The sequence below is a fragment of the Hesperophylax consimilis genome, chromosome 2 (genome assembly GCF_061612785.1).
Source record: "Hesperophylax consimilis isolate HC1 chromosome 2, BYU_Hcon_1.0, whole genome shotgun sequence".
NCBI classification, from domain to species: Eukaryota; Metazoa; Arthropoda; class Insecta; order Trichoptera; family Limnephilidae; genus Hesperophylax; species Hesperophylax consimilis.
Window position 1 is genome coordinate 27948680 of NC_142837.1, and position 20420 is coordinate 27969099.

The 20420-nt window shown below is 31.8% G+C and overlaps 2 protein-coding genes across 2 annotated transcripts; both read right to left on the reverse strand.

Moving 5' to 3' along the window:
• Window positions 1-3872: 3872 nt before the first annotated feature.
• On the reverse strand, window positions 3873-13509 carry LOC149425867 (uncharacterized). The gene is made up of 2 exons (XM_089642005.1): window positions 12598-13509; window positions 3873-6406 (listed from the first exon to the last, which is right to left on the reverse strand). Exons 1-2 carry the CDS (start codon window positions 13387-13389, stop codon window positions 5966-5968), a joined length of 1233 nt encoding a protein of 410 aa, XP_089498131.1. The 5' UTR covers window positions 13390-13509; the 3' UTR covers window positions 3873-5965.
• Window positions 7417-8491, reverse strand: LOC149425868 (uncharacterized). Its single transcript, XM_089645670.1, has 3 exons — window positions 8312-8491; window positions 7915-8176; window positions 7417-7436 (listed from the first exon to the last, which is right to left on the reverse strand). Exons 1-3 carry the CDS (start codon window positions 8489-8491, stop codon window positions 7417-7419), a joined length of 462 nt encoding a protein of 153 aa, XP_089501796.1.
• Window positions 13510-20420: the final 6911 nt, after the last annotated feature.

Below are 20420 nucleotides of genomic sequence, written 5' to 3' on the forward strand. Positions count from 1 at the left end.
CTGCTACCTTCACGTTGTACGGAAATTCACACAACGAGGGAGCCTGAAACCAACCAAGCAAGCACCGTGTTCGAACGTTGCCCCGTGCCTTAACCATAGTTATTCTAAAGAAATCCACTGACAGAGATAATGATTATACACAGATGCCAAAGATATAAGGCGAAGCAATGCCAAATCACTATTTTGATTAATCTTTATAACGAATTGGTGTACATTATGAATATCAAAAAATATGCTTTAGATAAATTGAAGGTTTTCCATCGTTTTGCTTGAGTAGAATACAAATAAAAAATAAATTACTCAATAAAAAACATAAATGTAAACTACTAAAAAAAATATTTTTCAATAGAAATGTTTGAACGCATAAAGGAAACGACTTAAAAAAATTAACACAGTATTATAGCTAAGATTATCTGTGACAGTTTCATTTGATTAACTTTTTTGCTTTCTTATAAAATTATTTACAAATTAAATAAAAAACAGTTTTGTGCTTGAAATCAAACGTTTCTAGACTCCGTTTGTCAAGCGATTTTAATTCCTATTACCTACAATATAAGGTATACTAAGAATATACACATTTTTGGCTTGTAGCTTCCTTTTAACGGGTAAGTATCGGAAAATATTATCCATGTATTGGAAAAAGGAAAAAAAAAATTTATTAGCAATTTTTATCGTGGATGATCATTACAGTAAATGTTTACAAGTGAAATCTGGGGAGTTTGTCTCATTTCTGTTAATAAATGGTTGTCTTTCAAAACTGAACAATCGAATACCCAAGATGTTGCTGAAAGCATCGCTAAATTGAATGGGAATGGACTGGTCATATGGTAAAAAGCAACGATAGACGATAATTTAAAAAAAAACTTTGTGAGCTGGCTCTACTGTTGAACCTGAAGCGGACTCTATAAACACCTCAAGTCATAATGGACTTGTTATCAAATTTAATAATGTTATTATTAAGTTCCGCAAGTATTTTGGGTTTTACAGTAATTGTGACAGCTGTTTAAACTGAGGTTATGCCACTTATGAGACGACTTAAATATAAGATTTTATTTTCCATTACTATTGATTAAAGTTATTACACATACACTGGGACCTCTCATAACGAGCTTAATTCGTTCCAGAATCTTACTTGTTAGATGAAACACTCGTTAAGCGAATCAATTTTTCCCATATAAATCCATTTAAAATACTATAATGCGTTCCATGCCAAAAATAAACGAACGGAACGCATTAGGAAGAGGTAGCCAATGAAAGAATATGCGTACGGGTGAAACGGCTATATTATAATTATGCCCCTCGTTTCTCTTGCCTCCTCGCGACACCACGGCCCACTAGCGAGCGACGAGCATGTCCGCGGTAAGCATGACGTCGATGACGTCGAAGCGAGCGACGTCATGCTTACTCAGACTGCTCACCCGTCAGTGGGCCGCATAAATAAACCACTCACCTGGTGGGTCGCTTTTACCCCCGATCTTGAGGAACAAACGAGCGAGCAGAGTAGTAGAATACGACGTACTGTCACTAGGTTGTCCTTCAAGTCTTATGTGTTTCTGCGTTCGCTGTTTCACTTTATTTTATTCGAAAGTCATTGTGAATAATTTCATTTATTGAAATAATAAGTGATTTTTAAGTACATGCGAATAGAAAGAAACTCCACCGGATTTGGTTTTTGCTCGATAATGATTTGTACACATCTCAAAAGCAGAGGAAGGCATTTTTTTCACCAAGAGCCTAGAGTGATGTGTTTTTGGCAGCAGCTGATAACTTGTCTGAAATATGGGCTCATAAATATACTTATGTGCGATACTAAACGCAGTAAATCACCAGTTTGTCCGCTGAACCCAGTTCAGTGCAATTTACTTTTGTCGAAATGTAATTTTTTGATTCTGCCCTGACAGTTTTGTGTGGTGGGCGGTTTATAATAATAATTTAATCTTTTGTTGTTTTATTGAAATGTTTTTTTTATTGATGGAAATGTTTTCGGTTTTTGGTCATCTTCGCGTTCAAAAGTGTCATGGCTTTACGGCCTTCTATTTTAAATTCCAAAACTTAGCTAAAGCTACATTGGCCCAATCCAATCTGCGTCTGGCCCATGGGATAAATGAAACTAACCTCCCCATTTTCCAGAATAAAGACAATTATTATTATCAAAGTATACAAACAAATACATTATTTTATTTTCCATCCTAACACCCAATACTATTCTTTTCCATTTTAATTCATATAAATAAATCAAAATAAAGTAAAAACAGTAGAATCACGCCTTTCTGACACAATTTGAGAGTTAATGGCGACGGATTACCGGATTGTATGGAAAACTGAATAAAAATCCAAATTCACATAAAAAATTGCATGATCTATGATTAAATCGAAGATGTGATCTATAAATCGCCTTTAATCAGAACTTATAGGTACCAATATGACAGGTCACTGGCTGAGTTGGCATCGCGTTTGGGTCCCACCTAGGGCTGCCACCTTTAAAAAACAGTAGACCCGGAGATTTTATAAATATAGTTTATTTAATTAAAATAAAACTTTTTTAGTATGAATTATTTAATTAAGGCAAAATATCATGGTAAATTACTATTCGTAATGTTTTTTTTTAAATATAAATGACCTAGCTAGTGCTAAACTGACTTGAAAAGCAAGAAAAAACATAGCACTTGAAACCATATTTTTCATTCTGTAGGGATTGTTTAAGCATCTTTTCTTGCTCAGGTTTCTTCAAAAACTTAAAAAATTCTTTGCAATTCATATTGTAATTAATCTTCACAATTAACTCTGACTTTGCCATGTCCACTGACAAGGAGTTTCGCTCGTATGTCTACAAATTTCCCATTAAAGAAAAGACGCGTTCAACAAAAGCATTGCTTATGGGGATTGAAATTTTTTTTCCAATTATTTTTGGCAGTTCGGTGAAGGTTAAGGTGACTTTGAATAACTGAACCCATCGTAAATCAACAGGCAATGTAGAATCACTAGATTGTACGAACTGAGGAAATACTTCTAATACAGCTTCCACACTTCACTTCGTAACTTAGTGCACTTATTAGATCGAATTTGGAAAAAAATTTGAATACAGAATCCTCAAAATCATAATATTTCTGTATGTATTCAAGAATTCTCCTGTAAACCTCATTGGCTTTTTTTAATTCATCTAGTTGGCCCATGTCTTAAAACTTTTCAGTATTCAATTTCGAACTCCTCATAAAATGTTTGTAATTCTCTCGTGCATTTTGCACTGTTCGAATATTCCGCATACACTTTTATAATCAAGTTTTCCACGTCGTATGTTAAAGCTTTCATGCGAATTCTTCCAGCGTTGTGAATAACGTGACAATTACAATTTGCTTTAACGACTTTGGTGTCAGAATATTTCTCATTAATTTTTTGGTCCGCGCCGTGATGGTCGTCTTTCGCTTCGCTGCCACCGCCCGGTCTGACCCGGATATATCGGTGTTAAACCCGTAGCCCCGACATGCACCATGCAAACCCGTAGACTTCGGGTCAAACCCGGAGAGGTGGCAGCCCTAGTCCCACCCCAGCTTCGTATGCTCAATTCCCCGGCTGGCTAAGTCCCCCACCACAATACGAGCAATATTTACTGCTTACTGTGATGGTAGTAGGATATTTTAAAATATTGCCAGGTTATTCGTAACCCGAGAATATTTGTCTTTCTTAGAAATAAATGCATGTAAATTCATTTAGTAACTTTATTATTTATCAACTATTAAATAATTTTCATACTCACATGTCTAACTTATTAAAATACGTCCACTCGTCTTTCGTCTCTCTGGCGGACTTTTCCTTTTCTAATTTAATAAATTAGCAAACAAATAATGTAAGAAAAGATTTATAATTTCCTTAATTAAAAAATGCTTTATTTAAGTCATAGTGTACGAAAATAACATGTTAGTGTAACACAACAGGTAATCGGAAATAACAAGTTAGTGTAATGTAACAGGTAATTGGAAATAACATGTTAGTATAATACAACAGGTAATTGGAAATAACAAGTTACATGTATGTTACTAATAATAAGAATTTAAGGCAAATTATTTTAAAGAGGACACGTTTGAATGTATTTGTGCACACCACTAGTATCGAAAATTCAAAAAAAGTTTTTCGACCTTATTTGGAACACCTGCCCGCAGTCCCCTCTTACCCCGAAAATGCCCAAAGATACTGAATTAGTAGCGATGTTTCCTGACAAAAACAAAATTATTAAATATATTAATATACTAATATACTAAATCATTGATAAATATATTTTTTTGATCCATTCAGTACACCAATTCGCACGCAATGGTAAGTCAGAACATAAAATACAATAAATCGATTGCCACAAAGTATATTATCATACTGCATGAAAAAACATAAAATATGATAAATCGATTGCCACAAAGTATATTATCATGCCTCATGAAAAAACATATAATACGATAAATCGATTGCCACAAAGTATATTATTATGCCTCATGAAAAAACATAAAATACGATAAATCGATTGCCACAAAGTATGTTATCATGCCTCATGAAAAAACATAAAATACGATAAATCGATTGCCACAAAGTATATTATAATGCCTCATGAAAAAACATAAAATACGATTAATCGATTGCCACAAAGTATATTATCATGCCTCATGAAAAAACATAAAATACGATAAATCGATTGCCACAAAGTATATTATCATCCTCATGAAAAAACATATAATACGATAAATCGATTGCCACAAAGTATATTATCATGCCTGATGCAAAAAACTAAAATAGGCTTTTATCTGTCAAACTCTACACACACTATCCACACATATTTTAACTTTTTGTGTGAACCTTGGGTAATCTAAGCTAATGTATAATTATTTGCTTTTTATAACTTTTGACAGTGTTAATAAGAAAATATCATGTGTTGGTATTAATTGTGAATTACATATGAGATTGAGCAACTATATAATTGATAGATAAATAAAGATAATTGATAGATATAATTGATAGATTGAGCAACTATATAATAACATTAGACACACAATGTTCATTAGCACCTCTCATGAGAAGGATAACCATTCAAAGAATTTTTATACCTACTCATGAAATAGCCACATGAATGACCCACTGAAAAATGTCCACCGGACCTAGTTCAGGGAAAAAACGAGCGTTTTCTTAGTAGAATCTTGGTAAATATGCAGAAAATAGAGACACGCTTAATATGTATCTTTATATTAAAAAAAAACACGTTGTACTAGTGAAAATAATACATAGTTATTTCGTTAAATTTAAAATCGATTGTTCACTTGGCGGCCATTGTTATTGGTGCGAAATTTTTAAGTTTAATTTTTTTCTTTTTTATTTAGGTAACCCAAAATATGATACTGTGTTCCTATAATAGGTTCTTAGTTTATGTTTACTTGAGAAATAATTTAAAAATAACTATTTTAACATAATTATGTCAAAACATGATGTGAAGAAAATACGTCAAATTATCCGTTTTTAATGAAATAGCTACTAAAATTTATTTTATTTTTCTGGAAACTGAAATACTTACCTCTCATTATTATCTAAATACTAAAAAATAAAATGTGCGTAAATCGTCCCTGTTTTCTGTTTACCTGTATCTTCATTCTATTCATTCAAATTAGAGATTGAGCCAATAATTTAGACTAATATAATATTATTTATGAAATTCAATAAAACTAAAATACAAATAATTTTATAAAATACAACAAGTACCTAAAAACATAATACATTGTTTTACGTTATACTAAAATATTTAAATAAATTAATTTCCAATTTTAATTTGGCGTGCTGCAATTTGTGCTAATCGAAAATAATCAGTAATTATTGATATTAAATTCATGTCAAGGCATGTTTGAACCACCCCACTCATGCGCATCTGATAGCGATTTGAAGCCTGCTTATTTTCAAACTTCAGATCACTTTGTAGAAAATAATCAGTAATTATTCATATTAAATTCATGTCAAGGCATGTTTGAACCACCCCTCTCATGCGCATCTGATAGCGATTCGAAGCCTGCTTATTTTCAAACTTCAGATCACTTTGAAGAATTTCTTCCTTTGCCAATAACGCGTCCATGTCTGGGACATCTTCAGCTTCTCCCAGGACAGCTGGAAGAAGCATGAAGGACATGAACAGCCCGTAAGGAAGTATCTTCTTCTGGTGCTCCACAAAAATAGACTTTGGGAAGTGTTCTTCAATGTCACAATCCATGTAGCTGAGACTCTTGGCCAGGCAGTCATGGTAATAGTCCAACAACTCTTGGAAGTGGTTCTTTCTCAGATCATAGTCCGTGCCGCTGAAGAAGAGGTAGGCTATGTCAGTGAGAGGAGAGCAGTGGCGGGTAATTTGCCAGTCCAGGAGAACAACGTCCACGGGCTCGTCTTCCTGTAATTATTAATTACACATATTTTATTAGTCGTACAGAATAAGCATTAGTGGGAAATTTCGTTTTTCTTTTTTTATAAATACAAAAGTAAATATGTTCGTTTGTTTAAAATCTCCGAAAGTTTTTTACCGATTTCTTTGCAATTTGCATTCGAATGATCGTGTGTTTTTATATTATATAGATGTCACCTGTGACAGGAAAAAACATGCTTTTTTGAAAAACAACGCTATCTGTTGGACGTAGAGGCAACACGCGCTATTGTTTCTGTATCTGCACAGACAGAATGAGCCACAGCAACGCTTAGGGGGTACAGCTAGTATTGTATAACATACTAATCTAAACAATACAGTTATTTGCTTGTAATGTTTTTGGCTCTAATTTTAATATCAAACTAATTATAACATTTTATAGTTAACCCTTCAGTACTTTCATCACATTTGTTCAATTTGCAAGGTTTTTGTGTATTTCAAATGCGATATATCTTAATTTTTCAATTTTCCGTAAAAAAAAATACTGTTTTAGAAACAAGACAAATTTATCTTTCCGGTGGATGCATTTAAAATAAAAGTTATACTATTTCAAAATAATAAAATATTAATATCAAACGTGAAAAATGTCTACATTTTTACTTGACTTTTTACTCCAATCATAAAAAATTGACAGAACTCGATATTTCAAAAACAAATTCGTTTTGTTTGGGCAATTCGTAACTGTTCATTCACTTATATCTCGTTAAAAAAAAAAGAATTAATTTTTATAATTAAACCGATATGTGCGATAGCGGCGCGAAATATGGATTATTCATTTTGCCTATTATTAGGATTTTATTAATTGTTTCCAGTATAAATATTTGAGGCAAACTGGAAAGAGTAATTATTTTTCTTTCTAACGTCATTTTTTTTTGTATATCTGTATGATAGAAAAAAAGATAAAACTACTTTTTTAAAATATGGACGCCCGGTCATATATGACCTTCAAACGCTGGTCATATATGACCTTCAAACGCTGGTCATATATGACCTTCAAACGCTGGAGGGGTTAACAAAGTTACAAATGAAGATGGAGTTATTAGAAAATACAATATTGTATTAATAGACAAGTATAACGCAACATTTGTAAAGTAAAGATTCAGGTTTGTGTTACTGTATTGAACAAATTATTATAACATCGGATGCAGCGCGAGGATAGATTTAAATGATTTCAGCTTTTGGATTTAACTCAATAATATTATTATTGAAAATAATTAGAATCGCACCAGTCCGGGCATAGGATTTCATATAATAGTTGTTTACCTCAATTCTAAACAATAAGTTATTATTCCAAACATCTCCATGGCAGATGACCGAATAAGGCTCCACGGTATCCGAACTGAGATAATATTCCAGCTTTTTGTGCATGTCGACTCCGTAATCCTGTAATTTTTCAATGTGAAGGCGATCTTCCATTGCTTTTATTGCTCTGTCTCGCGACAGTTCAAAGAAATACATATAGTCTTTATCGTAATCACTTATTCCGCCGGTGTACTTAACCAAATCAAGAAATCTTTTAGGGTTCTGCTTTTTCAGGACGAAAGACAAAGAATGAAAGCTTGCCAAGCTTTTCAAAGCCAGTTTCAGGTATTTGATGTCCAAAGATTTTCTCCTGTCCGCTAATTTGAAACCTTTTTCTACCATATCTTCTAGCAGCAACATTTCTTCCATTAATTTATAGTCTGCCTTAAAGCATTTGACGTGGTGAAATCTTTCACTTTCAGGAATATCGAATTCTTCCTGCAAGGCAGATAATTCTGGAAGTATAATATTGTAAACATTAACTTCTCTCGTGTAGATTTCTGATAAAGGAAATCTTTCCCGCATTATCGGAGATTGAAAGGGTACTTTTAAGATCAGACTAAAATCAGTTACTTCGCCGTTTTCTGTAATGCCTTCAACTTTTAACCTGTAAAGAAGGCCGAGGAAATTTTCACCTTTTTTTGAAGCGGGCGATGCACTCACTGAAAATTCTTTTATTCTTTTTTGTTTAATAACATCACTGATAGCACCGAGGTATTGTTCTGGAATATCAACACCATCGTGATTTTCCATTGTAACTTAAACCGACACGAAAAATGGTTGTAAACACTGGGATATGACTGTAACTGTTGTAATAACGTTTTGGTACACAATCTGATGATAAACTGTCACACTTCAACACCTTTATCGAGCATTAACATTTTTAACTACACGTATGCACCTCTATAACAGGGTTGCTAAAAGCGAAAAAAAAAACAATAAAATGAACCGAGGAGACTCAACTTTTGCTTATCAAGAATGTTTACAAATTAAGTATCGTATTAAAATTCTTATTCTTAGATGTTTTTCTTTTATGAGGTTATTGCTACTTTCAGTTTACCTACAGTTAAATTTACAACACCAAAATTTAATACCGCTGTCGGAAATGTATTTAAATAAACACTTATTAGTACCCATTTCTGTTAGATATGTATTTAATATTTTTAATTTTTATTCGACTTCCAAAAAAAGAGAACAACGGTATTAATGGTTACCATGAATAATTTTCTATGTAATTTGATTGAATACTTTACTTTACATACCTCACTAGGTATAACCTGTTCTGAGGTAGGTGAAAGCAAATACTGTAGAACAATTATAGTAATTCCAACATTTGACATTTCCCATGCATTCTGATGGCAGTATGCTACGCTAGCGCCTCCTAACGGCAAGAGTTCTGAGGCTTGGTTTTCTTTCAAACATTTTAATGTATTTTGTGCAAGTTTGCGCCGTGCTACACTAGCGGCCAGAGTTGTCAGCCATAACAAGTCAATACTGCCAGTATTTTACTGGAGTTAGACGTATTATTAATATTCTTGGGTATTTGAACAGGAATATATAGTAAAAATATTTCATTTACATGATAGTGACAGATTTAGGAAATGTTAAATTTAGAAAAATATTGGCGGAGAAGAATTAATAAATTATATAAAAATTTAAAGTAATACTGAAAGACAATACTATGCAATGCATAAATAAAAATTACAATAGTTTAAAAAGATAATTAGTACAATTATATGTATATTACAAACAAATTACTGTGGAAAAAAAGAATTGCAAAATACTTGATAAAACTCTCGTTTCTCAGTTTTTTTTTCCATAAATTGGAATTTAAAAGACGAATAAAAAATATGTCCTCACGGCTGAAATTCTTTATTTATTTTAGATGGTGCGGGCGACTCAATAGTTTTTTTGTTTTAATTAAAATTACTCTGATTTAGTTGATAGTAACACAGAAATTAAACACGTCTAGAATTTCTGTATAAAAAATCATTCGAAAGAAAACACAATAAAATCTAACTTGTAAAACGGTATTTAATGCTCGTAATTTTTGGTAGCTCAGAAATATTTTATAATTTTTTTAACTGTCGCAAATTATAACTTTAAAGATTATTCATACAGTGGTTGACCTCAATACTCAGTAAGAGTAGGTGCATATATATTTTGCTAATAATCTAACTACTTGAAAGTACATACTTTGCAAGCCATTTTACGAAATTAAATTTGTATTATTTTGTAATGTTCATAATTTGTTGGGAAGATTTTTTTATAGAAGTTGCGTTTATTGCAGATTATGAAGAAAAATCAATTAATCAATCGCCCTCTGTGGTCGAGAGGAAAGGCTCTCGTCTAGCAATCTGGAGGTCGCGGGTTCAAATCCCGGCGTGCGCAAGTAAATTTTATTTGATAAATTTGTGATATTTCACAATTTATTTAATAAAAATAATAAATAGTGTATTTGCGGCACGTCCCAGAGTTAAATATACTCTCAGTATCGCCCTAGTGTAAGACCACCATTCAGAATTGATACGTTGCTTGAAATGGCTTAAGTCATGTTTGGTGACCATGTCTGGATAGCCAGGTACTTCCCCACCTCCTTCCTCTTCTCCTTCCCCGCTACCTTCAGCCTCACAACATACCCCAATTGGGGATACCATAGTCACACTGGCTCCAGACGGTTGGGAGCAGTTGGAACTCTTGTGCGGTTTCACACAAAAAGACCTACTGGAACACCAAATTTATTTATACATAAATAAGGAGAGAAATCTTTATAAGCAAGGTGTATCTTCGGCTGTAGATTTGTGAGTTTTGGTGTAAATTCGTAATATTCCCTGTTATTTTCATAATTTAAATTTTAAGTAAGTAAGTTATGCGGAAGGCTCTTTTGTCATAATTTTAAGTAAATATTTGCTACGCGGAAGGCTCTTTTGTCATTATTTTAAGTAAATATTTACTATGCGGAAGGCTCTTTTGTCATTATTTTAAGTAAATATTTACTATGCGGAAGGCTCTTTTGTCATTATTTTCGTGGTAAGCTCGACCTATGAAATTTGTCTTTACGAAAAGAATGAGCTCTGGCTTAATAAAAATGGCTCATTTTTGTCAGATAGTGGAAGTGAATGCAACAGTTTTTTTCTACAGAAACGTCTAAAAATGCTGACCGATGAAGATCTACAGATATATTTTTATTATTTCAAATTATTGTTCACTAAGAATAAGAAAATACATATCTACCAATAAAGAGTGTAAGTCACTATCCGCGTCTGCCTGTTTGTGCGCTTAGTTCTTCTAAACTACTCAACGGATGTTGATAGGGTGTTCACGATCATTAAATTTCTTCCAAAAGGTTTATATATAAATACACAAGAGAAAAAAATAGAGATACGAATAGATAATATATAATATAATCAGCGCAACATATTTTTTAGCAATGGCAGAATTATTTTTTCTGAATCCATTTAAATTATCAACCAAAATGTGTACCTCAGCACACTCCATCTTATTATATAGTCGAAACATTTGGGACAGAGGGCTAAACTAGGCGATATTATTTTTTAATGTATTCAGGTGAAATATGCTGTGGCGTCTTAAAAACTGAGAATCAGGAACATTTATTTCAATATTGCTAAAATATAATGCAGTATCAAGATGGGCGTGAATTATTTTGTATAAACATATTTTAATATGTTCATTACTGTTTTAATTGTTCCTTAAAATAAATTTGAAATAAAATTCTCAAAATTTAACTATGGTTTATGTAATTAAGAATTACCGCCGTTAATTATATTGTTGTCACATACCAGTATTTGCCTTTCTTATCTACCCTCATTTTTATATACGTATTGTTTTATTTATTTAATTCATAAATTTACAGTGTTTTCTTACTGAAGTTATCTTTACATAATTATGAACACTAAACCAATTATAATTTTTCACAAAGAAGATAAATAACTAACTAACTATCCAGCGTTCGCTCCAGGGACACGCACAAATGATAAATCACCACACAACTCTGTCTCGGCTCACACTTTTTGCTTCATTCACATTTATAATATATAGTCTCACACACATATACCCACTCATCTGTTAATTTGTTAATACTACTAAAATTCGAAGCCAATTCAAAATAGGTAGGTAGACATATATAATTATTTATGACATGGGTACCTACATATTATCACATACCTACAGGTTTTTCTGACAGTCACACTGACTTTTTGAAACAATTACATACTGAGCTACGGTCCAAAAAGTCCCCTTCTCTTGGAAAAATAGATGTAATTTAGATGTTGTGAAAAGTTGCACTTGATTTAAATGGATATTTTGATGGATTATGATTTCTGTTTATAATGTCAGCCGAGAGTTGACCAATAATTTTAATGGATTCTGATTTCTGTATATGATGTGAGCCGAGAGATGAACAGTAATTTTAATGGATTCTGATTTCTGTTTATAATGTGAGCCGAGAGTTGAACAATAATTTTAATGGATTCCGATTTCTGTTTATGATGTGAGCCGGGAGTTGAACAATAATTTTAATGGATTCCGATTTTTGTTTAAATTGTGAGCCGAGAGTTGAACAATAATTTTAACGGATTCTGATTTCTGTTTATAATGTGAGACGAGAGTTGAACAATAATTTCGATTGGTTATGTTTTTAAAACTACATTTTTGATGTTGTTCCTTATCTGATTTATATGCGTAGAAAATAATAAATACAATATTTTAATACAAGTAAAATTTTAACATTATTGTTTCTTGTGGATAAGGTAAAAGTACAAACATCATTGTTAATAGTAGTAGTTGAGTATTTCTTTGAAGGTAAACAAATTAAAGATACAAATAAATAAGTAAATTACCTCAAATCGGAACAAAGTGTTATTGATCCAGCAGTCTCCATGGCACATCACGGAGTAGGGATCGACATTCTCAGGGGAAATAAAAAACGCCATTTTGTCAACAAGTTCAGCACCCCATTCCGTTACTTTCTCCACCATGTAGGGATCGTCCAACGCTTCTATGGCTCTGTTCCTACTGAGCTCCAGAAAGTATCTGAACTTGGGATTGTAGTCCTCCATCCCTGAGGCCATCTTCGATAATTCCTTGAACTTTTCTAGGTCCACTTTCTTTAGCACAAACGACAAGGCGTGGTAACTGGCTAGTTTCTTAAGTATCAGTTTTAGATGTTTGCAGTCCAATGATTCTCTTCTATTTATCATTCTGTAACCCCTGTCACACATGTCCTCGAGAAGTAACATTTCTTTTAGTGTTTCCGATTCAGCTCTATAACATTTGACAGGTTTGAATCTTTCTGATTGTGGAACGTTGAACTTATCTTGTAAAGAGCACAATTCTGGAAGAAGCACATTGTAAACTTTGGCTTCTCTTATATAAACAGCTTCCAAAGGGAATTTCTCCCTCATGAGAATTGACTGTGGGGGAATTTTCAGTACCAAAGACAGTTTAATTTTTTCCCCATTTTTAAGTCCAACTATTTTGATTCTAAAGAGTAGTCCAATATAGTTTTCTCCTTTGGCTGAAGCAGAAGTCACAAACGTTGTATAGTCAGTGATGTTTTCCTTTTCAATTACATCGCGGATAACACTTGTGAAATGCTCTCCGGGGATCTCGACAGATTCTTGGGAATGCATGATGATGAGTCCACAACTTCACAACAAGCTAGTCCAAATATTTTATATTTGTTAGTACCGGAACTATTGTAGATATTTTGTCGGTGTGCAGCGCGCGGTCTAACGTGCTATGTTTCTCACGTCCCACTAACGTTTTGGAGCTATCGTGAAGATACATAGGTTGGTTACGTAACCATTGCATTAAATAATTATTTTGCTGACGTTTCATCAATCCACGAGGCAGGGTTGTCAAATTTATCTATTATCTCCGTATTTATGAAAAGTATACTTTTAATTTTATAATACATATAAAAATACAATAAACGCGGAAACGGTTCCATAATAACTCAACACAGTGACAATTCAACACACTTTTAAAAATTGATATAAAGTCATTAGAAACGATGAATTTTTTTTAACCTAACCTAACCTAACCTAACCTACATAACCCAGTTAGTAAAGTTTTTGTTTCATCGCTTTCCATGACTTTATATAACTTTTTAAAGATGTGATGATTTATCCGGTTACCAGAGTGAATAAGTACAGATAGATCCAGATTTAGGTGACTGGAGGGAAGCGCCGCATTCTTTAAAAGAGTCTTTGGACAGAGTTAAAAAAGTTGTACAATTCCTTATTCTTAAATTAAATAAAAAAAATTACATACAATATATGATTTACAATTAAGTAGATAGATATTTAAGTAACTACTTACAATTCTCATGATTGAGGGAAGTTTTGGTTTTGATTTATCAAATAGGAGGAAATAGAAACACACTTTTTGGAAGCGTGTTTTACTGTTTAAAGAATTACTAGTTATGCGTCAGTTGTGTAGTAAGTGTGTTAGGTTAAAATAGCCACCAGCAGACCGCAGGCCCTGGCCAAAGCGGGTCGGGTATGGAAGGCTGTTTGGTCCACCATCGAGGTCAATTGTTTATATGTATTATTTAATTGTTTAACAACGGCTTTGTGCTGATCTTCAATGGCCGACCATTTCCTCTTTAGTGAATATACAACTCTGGCTGTTACCGTGATTCTGGAATAGCGCCAACATTTTAATGTTAAATATTGTTTTTAACGAGGTATTTATTTTCCCAAATAATAGATTTCAATACATTTGGTACTACAGAAATATAACAGTTGAATTTGTAGAAGTACAGTACAGTAAGTGAATAAAAGTGCTATTATGCACCTAATATAATTAAAATTGCTACCTACTTTTCATAAGCAGACTAGCCCTTTAGTTAATTGGTTCAATTTTAATAGTTTTCACCTTCTACATATTTATTGAATATGTACCCATTGAGATACATTACAAACATTGATAATTTCGTTTTTAAATATAAGTAGAGTAATTTAGCCATAGTTTTCTTGCCATACCGACAATTTCTCAATAAATTAAAATATTTATTTCATTTTTGGGAAATCAACAGTTTACAATATGGTTATGTGCAATTTACTTCACTGAGAAACTAATTATTGATTTTCTCATTATATTAATACAAATAATACATATAGGGCCTTACTAATAAAAATGTTTACAATTTTACACAACTCTTATATAACCATTAATTTATGGTAAGTGGTTTTTTTTATTAGTTGCGTAGAATAAAAAAAAAGTTTATTTGTAAGAGGTATACTGTTTTATTGTTAACAGTATAGGAATTACTTGATGTGAATAAGTTTTCATTATATTTTAAAAATAATATTTTTTCCGTTACTATTGAAGATATACGTATACATACATATATAGCCTGACGAGAACAGTCTATACATATAAAAATTAGAAAAGTTGTGATTTTAAGTAAAGATTTTACTTTGTAGCCTATTTAGGCTCTGTTGTAACGAAAATATTTAATAAAACGTGAAATATTTAAAATAGAGCAGAAATCTCTTAACAAATATCTAAAGCAGCATTTAAAGAAACACTGTGAATTTGTTCATACCTAACGCATGTTAAACAATAGAACAAAATATATTTTTAATAATTTTCGGGGTGAACTTTGTGATTTTTGTATTTTTTTTGTAGAGGGAATTTCGTATAATTACCGTTCCGGCTTTACAAATGTAAAGATTTTATCTTAAAAAATAACAAACATTTTTTTAATGAGCTTGAAACTTCAAAATGTATATAATTATTTGTAATTTAGTGATCCTTGTATCTCTATGAATCAATATATCAAATCAATAAATGTTAATTATATACACGTTTAAAAACACAATTACAAAGAAATCCCGTTATTATTCACATTTGCTGTTATTGTTGCTGTTTAGAGCTTCTATGAATGAATCCATTACTTTTTTCATTCCTCTTTTGCTCAACATCATTACATATATCTAGGGAAAAAATACTTCAACAGCCTACCCGAAAATATCAAAACAATCGAAAACGATAAACACCTACTAAAAGCGATTAAAGAGAAAGTCAACGTAAAAACACCAAAATGATGAAACTATCTTCTTAGTTAATTGTAAATTTTAATATTCATATTTCATTAAATCATAACTACAAACACTAAGGACGGGTTGTTTCGGAGAATCTGAACAATTCATCAAATTTCAACGTTCATTTTCAAGTTCTGTGAAAGATTTTTTCAAGTTCTGTTTTTATTTCAGTTTTGTCAAGCAACTAGCCTACAATGATATAAAAACGGAACTTGGATAAGTCTTTCACAGAACCCGAAAATGGACGTTGAAATTTGATGAATTGTTCAAATTCTCCGAAACAACCCGTCCTAAATATTCTTCATCTTGATGCTCACCACTCTTCTAGACACAAGCGCCAGCTTCTATAGAAGAGAAACATTAAAAATCAAGAGAAGTGAAAATTAATTTTATGAATTATTTTTGTTAACATTAATGATTTTACTTAATTGAATAATTATTTAATAAAGAAAAAAAATACTGTTATCTGTAACATGTATTTTTACTCAAACTAAGCTATATCAATGGAAAGTTACAATCATTTTAAACATTGTTTTACATAAATATAATAATATTTTTTATTACAGGATGTGGGGAGGTTAGTGCGATCCCAGACGTCCCATATAGATATACATATTATTAAAATAAAATTTATGCATCCTTTTCAACAATAAAAAGACAAAATGAAAGAAAAAATTCTCGGGATACGAATAACCTGACAATGAATATGTAGATGTTTGAAACAACTCCTACTACCGTCATAATAACCGGACAAAGACATGCTTGTGTTACTTCAAGCGTAACACAAGTCAACTAGAGAAACCTTCACTGACCCTAAGTTTACCTTGTGTTACTTTAAGCGTACCACAAGTCCACTAGAGAAACCTTCACTGACCCTAAATTTACTTTGTGTTACTTCAAGCTTACCACAAGTCCACTAGAGAAACCTTCACTGACCCTAAATTTACCTTGTGTTACTTCAAGCTTACCACAAGTCCACTAGAGAAACCTTCACTGACCCTAAATTTACCTTGTGTTACTTCAAGCTTACCACAAGTCCACTAGAGAAACCTTCATTGACCCTAAATTTACCTTGTGTTACTTCAAGCTTACCACAAGTCCACTAGAGAAACCTTCACTGACCCTAAATTTACATTTGTGTTACTGTATTTTGTCAATATAAAGTTATTTTGATGTACTTCCAGATGGAAAGGCACCGCATATCGGTCATGGATAGACAGTCAGAAATGGGAATCCGCTTGTAAAGTTGGGTTACATGTCTTTCAGATCTGCAAAACTGCTTCCATAAAAAAATGCAACTGGAGCAGTGTTACTTTGTAATAACTATATCAATATCTTTGATAAATCACATTGAAAAAAATATTTTCCCCTATTTATTTAAATCCACATGATAGGTTAATAAGCCAAAAAATTGGATTAACAAAAGTTCCTTAAGGGTTAATAGAGATTCTAAAATTGTATTACATACGCTATTCAATTTTTAGAAATAGGAATTTACATTGTGGGAACTGCTTTACTCAATAAACGATAAATTTCGTGTTATTAACATTTCATTTATTTGATTTTATTCATGTACTTACATTATATAATATAAATAATATTACAACATTACAGGTTATTTAATATTACCTTATTTATTGTAAAAGTACTATTGATACATTATTAGGATGTGGTGCGAAAAATCTTGTAAACTTAATGAGGGTTTCAAAGAATATTTCGAATTTGTCATTCAGATAGCGGGTCGATATCCCCATAGATGAGTTTAGGTTATCGATTCTCCAATCCAGGCCGCTCGCAATCGCCGTCGAAAGTACATACATTGATCGAAATTCTTATTCTCAAATCTTGTCGACGTTACATACGCCATTCCATAAGTTATTCCATTACATAAGTCATTCCACTCAAACGAGTGGGTCGAACCACTCGATGTTCGAGTGGGATGACTTCGTCGAGAATCGAGGACCAGATACAGATTTTAACCACTCGTTCGACAATACAAAAAGTTGTGGTGACATCCACGAATATGGTATTCAGGCACAAATAGGTTGTTTTATGTTAGAATCTCAGTGTTCAATACATGATCATTAATTAAAATAAAAATAAAATTCTACTGAATGGTAGTTGGTCATCCCTAGAATAAAATAAGATTGATAATATATTGGATACGCAAATGATACGTTCCACGGAGGCGTAAAAATAACTTTTTAAGTCTTTGAAAATGTAACTGCGAAAATGAGATTTTGGTTTACCCATTTATTCAAAAGAAGGTTTATTCGCAATTTTTTTTCTCAAATTATAGATGCAATGGTTCAGAAATAGGTACTAATAAATCATCCAAAAATGTTTAAATATACCCAATTTTATGCTAATTTCGACATAAATTCTTTCTTGCTCATAATATGAACACCCATTATTATTGGATGTCAATGCACAAAAAGGAAAAAAGTACTAGGTTAGTTAGTTTGTATTAGGTTAGGTGACATCAATAACTTTCTATACAGGGTGTTAAGAGTTAAGAGGCGTATCTGACTTATTTAACCCGTGATTCCGGATGTTAAAATATTCAGTTTTTACATTAATTTGGACCAACATTAACTATCCCGCAGCCAAGTGGGGGTGTAGGTAGTACCCAAAATTACTATCCTCCTTATATTAGCTTAAATACTTGACATATCATTTTAGTATTTTACGTATTTCTGCGCAAATACATAATTTCCAATAATAATTGACTGAATACTTGGGATTTCTATTGTTTAAAAGCCAATATGACATAAAAATGCAAGGGGTCGTCGGAAGACCCACTTGGTTACAGACGTTTTGGTTGGCATCTTGCCTGTCAAGAGTTAAAAAAATCAAGTTTATCATTTCTGGTAAAGAATTTGTTAGTTCCAATCCGTGACCATATTTATTTATTTTAGAACGCCTTTTCTGGTTACTTTTACATAGGAATACTCAGGTACGTATCTTAACACCCGGTATAAATAATATAGAACAGACTTCGTATATTTTACCAAATCTAACAAGTAATGCATCAGTTTTATTAATTTAACATTATTTAGAGGAACGTGAAATTAAGAGGAAGCTACAAGCCAAAAATGTGTATATTTTTGGTATACACCTTATATCGTAGGTAATAGGCATTAAAATCGCTTGACAAACGGAGTCTAGAGACGTTCGATTTCAAGCAAAAAACTGGTATTTATTTATTTTGTGAATAATTTTATAAGAAAGTAAAAAAGTTAATCAAGTGAAACTGTCACAGATAATCTTAGCTATAATACTGTATTTTTGAAAAGTTGTTTCCTTTATGCGTTCATACATTTCTATTGAAAAAATATTTTTTTTAGTAGTTTGCATTTATATTTTTTATTGAGTAATTTATTTTTTTATTTGTATTCTACTCAAGCGAAGCGATAGGAAAACCTTCAATTTATCTAAAGCATACTTTGTGGTATTCATAATGTACACCAATTCGTTATAAAGATTAATCAAAATAGTGATTTTGCATTAAGCTTCGCCTTAAGTATAATTTTGGCAAACACCAATAAATCATGTAAAACAATGTCTCCGGTATTCAAGTCGAGGTTAAAATCATCAAACATCATTTGGTGTCAACAAAGTAACAAAATAAATAAATGTTAAAAAAGCGCTATAAAATACTTGTCATGCCACAATACATTCATTAGAGTTACACTTTACTCGTATACTTTATTTGGGTCTTGTAATTGAGATTATACCGACCTTGGATCACCATGATGGTTATTATTTCTAGTCCAACTAGATATCCATTGTTGTAGAGTTATTGTATTGTGTTGTAAAAAAATGACACAAGTTTATTGAAATGATACGAGTGACTAGCAAAAATGTGTAATAATGTCGTGAATCTGATGCATCTTTCAAAGTGGATTTTTTAATGCCAGAATGGTAAAAAACATATCATTACGTGGATTGTGTGTCCACAGATCTGGTCAAATTGTTATCAATTCTTATCAAATGATTCCGTCTAAAAATTAAAATTTTAAAAATTGTTAATTCTTAATTAATTTAAATCTATTGTTATACAATATTTGTAACCAAATGTATAAACTCTCAGAAATGTGTTGTGGGTGTTTCTGTGTGCCCGAAGAAAACTATTTGTTTCTATAGGCCTTAGTCGTAAATCACTAGATATAAGTCGAGATAAGTCAGTAGTTCTAGCATTAGGTACCTATTTAAGAAATATATTTGTACAGCGCCCTTGAGGTGATTTCTCACGAAAACGGCGCTATATAAATTAGCCAAATATTATTATTATTTAGTTCTCGTGAAATTTGTCAAATATTTTCAATAATAGAAATTTTTACGTAAACAGATTATAAATTTCATTGTCCTGTTTATTTCAAGTAACTATATTTTATTTAGTTACTAAATTAATATTTCATGTATAGTATTTAATATTTAATGTGTAGTATTTAACATTTCATGTATGTTATTTAACATTTATTAAATGTATTATAGCATGTTACCTATGTAATAAACCCTCGAAAAAATTTAGCTACCTTTATTTTTACACAAAAAATACAGCATATTTAATACCATATTTAATAAAAATTCAACACATTTAATACTAT